Source organism: Terrapene carolina, unplaced genomic scaffold, assembly GCF_002925995.2.
Source record: "Terrapene carolina triunguis isolate 2854851 unplaced genomic scaffold, T_m_triunguis-2.0 Scaffold139, whole genome shotgun sequence".
NCBI classification, from domain to species: Eukaryota; Metazoa; Chordata; order Testudines; family Emydidae; genus Terrapene; species Terrapene triunguis.
This window is the reverse complement of record NW_020664490.1, coordinates 15,402,500-15,410,471: the sequence shown is the minus strand read 5'-3', so window position 1 is coordinate 15,410,471 and position 7,972 is coordinate 15,402,500. Positions and strand designations below refer to the sequence as shown.

Sequence of the window (7,972 nt, the reverse complement as noted above, 5' to 3'; positions counted from 1 at the left end):
CTTCTCAGCGAGAGAGTCGCTGCTGCGGAGCGGGCAGGCCACTGGGGGGGCGGGGGAGATGCAGGAGCCGCGCACAAAGGCGGGGAGGAGGCCGGGCCACAGGAGCGGCGCTGACACCCAGAGCCCCGCGGCGGAGCTGGCTGGGGGCGGGGAGGCTCCGCACACGCTCTCGCTGCCAAGGGAGAGGGGAGCCCGGCGGCCTGCGCTGGCTCCTCACCCCCAGCGCTGGGGGAGCGCGCGGCGGGAGGCGGCCGCAGCCAGCCGGGGGAGGAGGCAGGGGCCGCCGGCCGCGGAGCTGGAGCCCTGACGCCCGCTATGGAGAGGAAGCCGGGCGGCGAGGATGACTGCGTGGACTCGGGAGCCGAGACAGGAGGGTGAGTCCCGGGCAGGGCAACAGGCAGCGCAGGGGCTGGGGGCGGGAGAGGAGGCAAAGGGGGGGGGCGCTGGGGCCCGGATCCGGGTGGAGGGGCCGGGGGGCCCCCTGCTCTGCAGCGAGGAGCGCGGGCGTGGGGTCCAGGGGCGCGGGGCAGGTTCGCTGAAGCGCGGAGCCGGGATAGCCTGGCCGGGAGCGGTCCCCAGAAATGAGCCCGCTTGGCTCGCATGGGGGGAAGGTAATTTCCCCCTGCCCTCCCCTGGGGAGCCAGGCGCTACCCCCCACCCCCAGCTCTAGGGACACCTGCCTGCGGCGCTAGAAAGTGTCTGGGCATCTCGTCTCGGTCTCTCCCGGGAGAGCGCGGTGACTGTCTGCAGCAGCTACACAGACGTGAAGGCAGCTTGTCCAGCCCGGGACGGCTTCCCCCTTCCACCCCCCAGTTCGCTTGCCCGGCTGGCGGCAGCACGAGTGGGGGGATTGGCTGGCTCAGCTCCTGCGTCTTGCTGGTTTGATCTCGCAGCGAGACAGACAGAGATGCTGCTGCACGTGTTGCTTTTCTCTGCTTCCTCTTCTCTTTTGCTCCTGCTCCAAGAGGCAGCAGCGGGTTCGCAGCTCTTCCCCCCCTCCCCAAATCTGTTCTGTGTCTTGCCTGATGAGTTAAGTTAAAGCTTTGTACTATCAGTGTTACGTTGCTGAATGGGAAAACGCTGAGCTGAATCTGGACTGGGTCATAAAATACTCAGGGTATTTGCTCCCTAGATTTGGCTTTAGGTCAGAGCACACGAAAGATGTACCTATAATAACAGCCACAAATAATCATTGCATGTTGGTGCAGCTGGCCTGCCCCAGAGTGCCCCTTTGATTTCAACTCGGTTTTCCTGGCTGTTTCAGAAAGACCCATACAAACAAGGGCGTGTGCAAGCCCACAGCAAGGGCTCTCAGGGGACATGCACCGGAGCTGAAATTTACTGCTGTGCACAAGACTGGGACAGCTGCAGCCAAGAGACTGTCTCCTCTCCTTCCAGCTGCTGCCTCCTCCTGCCCAGCTCCACAAAGGCCTGGGGGGAAGGGGGTGTCTCTTAGCCTGCTCCCGCCTGTTGATCCTCCTGTTTAGTGCCATGGAGAAGCAAGAAATATTTCTATCTCAGTATCAGAGTACCTCACAATCTTAATGAATTGACTCTCTTAACATCCAGCTAAGGCAGGAAAGTCTTATTGTCATCCTCATTTTACAGATGGGGGACCAAGACATAGCAAATGACTTGGCCAAGGTCACACAGGAAGACTGTGGCAGAGCCAGGAACAGAACCCAAATCTCCTGAGGATCAGTCCAGTGTTTTGACCATAAGACAATACTTTCTTCCAAGTCCCCTTCTGGTCTCACTCCCATCTACAGTTGTTGCAGCCTTCTGCCCTTCCCTATGGCAGAGACAGGGTATTTCCCCTGCAGCCCTATCTCAGATGCTGCTGCCTTCTCCCGTCACCTGGCTTCCTGTGGGGAGGGAGGCTGAGTCCTCGAGTAGGACTTCTATGGAGGGGGCCATGGACAAGGGACTTGCAGCCCTCTTACCTCTTGGTCTCCTCTCTCTCCTTTTTCCTGTCTTTAGGGGGTGTTACCTCTTGGTCTCATCTCCCTCCCTTCTCCTGTCTTTAGGGGGAGGGAGGGAGAGCGTGGAGGGGTGCCTTTAGCCCTTGCTGCCTCTTGGCTCTGCTCATCCTCTGGCTCCAGCAGGATCAGAGGAGGCTGCCACCTCTCCATCTCGTCCCAGCTGCTCTAGATCTTTTCTGGATCCTACAAAGGGGCTTGAAGGTCTTCTCCCGCCATCCTTCCCTCCCAGGTCAGTACTTCCTCACTTCTGGCCTGGACTTTTTCTCTCTAGCTTGGGTCCACAGAGAGGCATAGGGTTGGGCATGTGTACAACAGGTTCTTCCTTTCCAGCTATGAAGGAGTCAAGAGCATTCCTGTTTCTCACCTTGGTCCCTGGCTGCATGCAGAAGTCTGGGGAGTAAAGGGGGCTTTCTCTCTTCCCTCTCCCACAGCAGTCATGGGTTCAAATTGCTTCTGAATCCCATGGTGAGATTCAGGGAAAGAGGAGGCACCCTGACCTAAACTAAATAATAATAAGTAATTAAACAGTAATAAGTCTCCAGGACCTAATGGTAATCACCCAAGAGTTCCGAAGGAACTCAAATATGAAATTGCAGGACTACTAACTGTCATCTGTAACTATCACTTAAATCAGCTACTGTACCAAATGACTGGAGGATAGCTAATATGACGCCAATTTTTAAAAAGGGCTCCAGAAAAGTGACCTTAGCAACTACAGGCCAGTAAGTCTCACTTCAGAACCGGGCAAATTGATTGAAACCGTCGTAAAGAACAAAATTGTCAGACACATAGACGAACATAATTTGTTGGGAAATAGTCAACATGTTTTTTGTAAAAGGAAATCATGCCTCACCAATCTACTAGAATTCTTTGAGGGAGTCAACACGCATGTGGACAAAGGAGATCCAGTGGGTATAGTGTATTTCGATTTTCAGAAAGCCTTTGACAAAGTCCCTCACCAAAGACTCTTAAGCAAAATAAGTAGTCATGGGATAAGAGGGAAGGTTCTCTCATGGATTGGTAACTGGTTAAAAGATAGGAAACAAAGGGTAGGAATAAATGGTCAGTTTTCAGAATGGAGAGAGGTAAATAGTGGTGTCCCCTGAGGATCTGTACTGGGCCCAGTCCTATTTAACATATTCATAAATGATCTGGAAAAAGGGGTAAACCGCGAGATGGCAAATTTTGCCAATGATACAAAACTACTCAAGATAATTAAGTCCCAGGCAGACTGCAAAGAGCTACAAAAGGATCTTTCAAAACTGTGTGACTGGGCAACAAAATGGCAGATGAAATTTAATGTTGATAAATGCAAGGTAATGCACATTGGAAAACATAATCCTAACTATACATATACAATGATGGGGTCTAAATTAGCTGTTACCACTCAAGAAAGAGATCTTGGAGTCATTGTGGATAGTTCTCTGAAATATCCACTCAATGTGCACGGCAGTCAAAAAAGCGAACAGAATGTTGGGAATCATCAAGAAAGGGATGGCTAACAAGACAGAAAATATCATCTTGCCTCTATATAAATCCATGGTATGCCCACACCTTGAATACTGCATGCAGATGTGGTCGCCCATCTCAAAAAAGATATATTGGAATTGGAAAAGGTTCAGAAAATGGCAACAAAAATGATTAGGGGTATAGAACGGCTTCCGTATGAGAGGAGATTAATAAGACTGGGACTTTTCAGCTTGGAAAAGAGGCGACTAAGGGGGTGGATATGATGAAGGTCTATAAAATCATGAATGGTATAGAGAAAGTAAATAAGGAAGTGTTATTACTCCTTCTCATAATACAAGAACAAGGGGCCACCAAATGCAATTAATAGGTAGTAAGTTTTAAAACAAACACAAGAAAGTATCTTTTCACACAACACACTGTCAACCTCTGGAACTCCTTGCCAGAGGGTGTTGTGAAGGCCAATACTATAACGGTTTTCAAAAGGGAGCTAGATAGATTGATAGAAGATAGGTCCATCAATGGCTATTAGCCAGGATGGGCTGGGATGGTGTCCCTAGCCTCTTTTTGCCAGAAGCTGGGATTGGGTGACAGGGCATGGATCACTTGATGATGATCTGTCTGTTCATTCCCTTTGGGGCACCTGCCATTGGCCACTGTCAGAGGACAGGATACTGGGCTTGATGGACCTTTGGTCTGACCCAGTATGGCCAGTCTTATGTTCTTATGACCTCAAACTGGTGCTCGTGGATTATACCCTCTGCAACGTATAAGAGCCATGTCATTATGCTAGTGTATGAGACAGGAAGTGTGACAAAACAGTGAAACTGATTCTGCCACCAGTGCTGTCACCTGCTGAGTAAACAATTTCAAAATAATATTACAGGTTTTAAAAAAAAAAAAGATTCAGCTGAAAATGGGATTAGGTTTATCGTTTCCTTTTAGATTCATCATAATCAAATGAGCAAAATGAAATACCTTTGTTATAAATTACACATTTTTCTGCACATTTCTGTAATCATGAGAGATTGTGGGCTATTTTTCCTTTTATCTTAAATAGCTACAATATTGTGGACATGACTAATCCCTGAAGGTTAATGTTTATCTGTCTTCAGCATAAAGGGGGAAAAAAACACACTCCCCCCCCCCCATTTGTGGGGCAACAGGCGTTTCATTTCACCCTATGGCAGTGGTTCCCAAACTTTAAGAACCTGTGAACCCCTTTCGCTAAAATGTCAAGTGTCGTGAACCCCCTCCTAAAAAATGAATATTTCCAGGGATTTTCTCCTTTACCTGAATATAAATTATAAAAGCAGTGATCTTGGTAATATAAAATTTGTTTTTATGAGACACTGTTTATTACACACTATTCATTATTATTTATCATTACAGTTTTTTTATTACATTATGAAAATGGCAACACTCTTCCAAGATCTCACTTTCGTAGCTTGTATCACTTTGAATAAGCCTGTTATAAGACAAGGCTCCTATGTTTCATCAAGGAGTATCAGATGTGAAACAGCATGAAGGTATTTAAGAAGCCAACTCAAAGAGTTTCTCCTACACAAGCATTCAGGTCTTGAGCAGTCCAGGCAAACAACGCACGTTACAACAAAACTTAAACTTTTTCTTCATAATAATTTAAAAAACAATACTAGCTGCCTATTTAATTTTAAAAATATCAAAAAATATCCACCTCCCTTTCCATTTCTTATAAGGAGTCTTGAAGTTTAAATCTCCTCAGTGTGATAGATAGGCTTGCTTTGAGCTGCTTAGCTCTTGGAAGTCCAGGGGCTCTGGGCTGCTGGCCCTGTGCTGCCCAAGATCCCTAGGGACAGTTCTGTCCGCCATTAGGGAATTTTTTCCTGAGAACCCCCTGTAACATTTCGCGAACCCCCAGGGGTTCACGAACCCCAGTTTGGGAACCACTGCCCTATGGGAATCTGGAATGTGAATAAAGGGAAAACAACATAATCAGCTAATTCATAGCTGGGTCAAAGTTCAGAAAATCCTTGACATGTCAAGTCACTTTTAATTTACCATGCTCTTCCAAAGCAGAAAAACCTGTCTTTTGTTGGAAGGGGCACTTGGAAGGATTTGCCCCAGATGGTGACATTAGCCTTTAGACCTTAGTGATCAGCGTGGCAGCTGCTTATGTCTGGTGTTGATGAGCTGTTAATATTGATGATTTTGTGTTGTGTCCCTGTCACACTTCTGACACTGGAACATGTAGCTTTAGCAGAATGTGCTGTTTTGCGGAATTTTAACCATGACATATGGTAATTATCAACTAGAATGCTTTACACTGAAATATGCCTTCAAAGAAATAGGTCATTGCATTTTCATTATTTTACTGTGTTTAGCAGATGTTAGTCTATGATAAACATGTGAAAGAGGCATATGCAACTATATTTGTATTTTTGTTTACTCATCAAATCAACTGCTCATATTTAGGCTTGGATGGATGATTTTTTTTATCGGTAAATGTTGATTTTTTTTCCCCCCCCATACACACACAAACCGATGGAAAAAATATTTCCACTGATAATAGAAATTTACACAAGTTCTCAAGCAGTTCCTACTTTGCCAATTAGTTTGATTGAAAGCTATTTACTTTGTATATTTTGACATGTGATTTGACAATTTGTGTTTTAATGGTTATAAAGTTTTAACTTTTTTAATCTCAACGGCTGTCATTAAATAATTATTGGCTGACTCCACCCATGATTTCCCTCAACTGTGAAAATTTAAATTGATAAATTGAAAAATATTTAAAAATAACATCAATATTATGTGTCAAAATTATATTAAGTTGAATTCTATCAAGGCTACTCATATTGTTTGCTTATTACTCTTAAAGCAGAAATAGGGTTTTCTGTATCTTCATAATAGTATTGCAAAAACTCAGCTGGTTTCCTTGTTATGTAGCTATTTCAGTGATGAAAAAGAATCAATTGACACCTATTTTTAAGTTCAGCAATCATACCATGAAAGTATTCTTAGAACAGCTGTCAAAATAATTCAGTAGCAGTTTTATTATTATCTATTGAGTGGTCTCTTTCTATCATTCAGTGAACAATAGTGTGTTGACACACTAGCAAATCCAGGCTTTGTGAACCATTTTCATCTCTATTCAAGCATGAGCTTTATATATATGTATTGCTAAAAGTGTTATGTAGCAACTAATTACCACTATAATTCATGAAATATCTCCATAAAATGTATTTTCTTGAGCTGATGTTGCTGTTAGCCACAATAGTAGGCAAACCCCTATTCTACAGCAGAGTTTGAGTCCAGTTTTAAATTGTCATATTACAAATCCACTTGAATATTTGTGGATATTCAAGATATCTTTGTGCTATTGTATGTTCTTCAGTTGATCAAGTTGGAAAGCAGATCAAAAATAGTGTATTTTAAGTTACTGAATCCAATAAGACTGGATTGGGCTGAGTTGCCAAGTACCTAAATAAAGAGAATAGGACATATAAACCAATTAGTTTGTATTGGCTGTTTATTAATGAGATTTGAAAGAGTTCCAGCATCACCTTTGGCTAAACTAATGTATCTTTCTCAGAACAATGTAATTCTGGATTTTCAAAATCACTGCCTTTTTTCAGTTACCGAACACTTCTCTGCCCCCAAAACTAAGGGCCGCTGCTTACAGCTGCAATCTGTGGCAGAACACCCATTGATATTGAGGAAACCTGCATGTTTAGAGAGAGAGAGAGAGAGAGAGAGATACATGGCCTTATTTTTTCTTATATATAGCCTCTCCTTTAATTAGAAAGAAGGAAGGGAGGGAAAGCAACAACTAAGGGGATGACATATGTGTATGCAAATGAAAAATTGACTTGCAATAATGTTTTCTTTGTCTTAGTTTTACTAAAATTAATCCATATGGATTTTATGATTCATGACCTTTTATATGAACCATAAGGCATAGTTTTCTGTGCAACACAATTTTGTTTTGGTATTTTGATCCAAAAATATAATCTTTTAAAATAATTTTAGAATTTGTTGTGCATCTACTTTTTAATGCCCAGAATCTAATTCTTGCTGTCTTTGAAATCAATGATAAAACTTCAATTGAATTCAGTGAGTGCAGGATTGAGGTCTGTAGTAAGGTTTTTAATGCATGTGAAAAGCTTTAAAGAGTTAACAACTTGGGATACTAATTTCCTAATGTATTCAAAGCTCTAATTTTCCCCTTCTTTAATTAGAAGCTATTTGAAACTGTGACTTTAAGGAGCTTTTTCACTTACATTTCAAAATATTATTAATCCTTTTAGTGAAAGTTAGGAAAAAACACCCATATAGAACATAAGAAGAAAGGCAGTTATAACTTATTGTATGGACAAAATATAAATGTTCCATTTATATATGTCTTCATGGTTACATTTCAAATTTGAATCCATTGCTTGTTAAATTGTAAAGCACTTGCCTAATTTTGGGAGGTGGGAAAACAGTGATGTTTCTTTAGTAACAAGCAATTGCTGGATCATACTTGTGCAATGCTTGTGTCA

General features: G+C 43.5%; 1 protein-coding gene across 1 annotated transcript in view; it reads left to right on the top strand.

The window, feature by feature from the left end:
• The first annotated feature begins 315 nt into the window (after positions 1-315).
• Positions 316-7,972, top strand: part of LOC112104759 (protein FAM124A) — a 77,944-nt gene continuing 70,287 nt past the window's right edge. The window contains exon 1 of the mRNA XM_026653507.2: positions 316-374. Coding sequence (XP_026509292.1) covers positions 316-374 — 59 coding nt within the window. The remainder of the gene's footprint in view (positions 375-7,972) is intronic.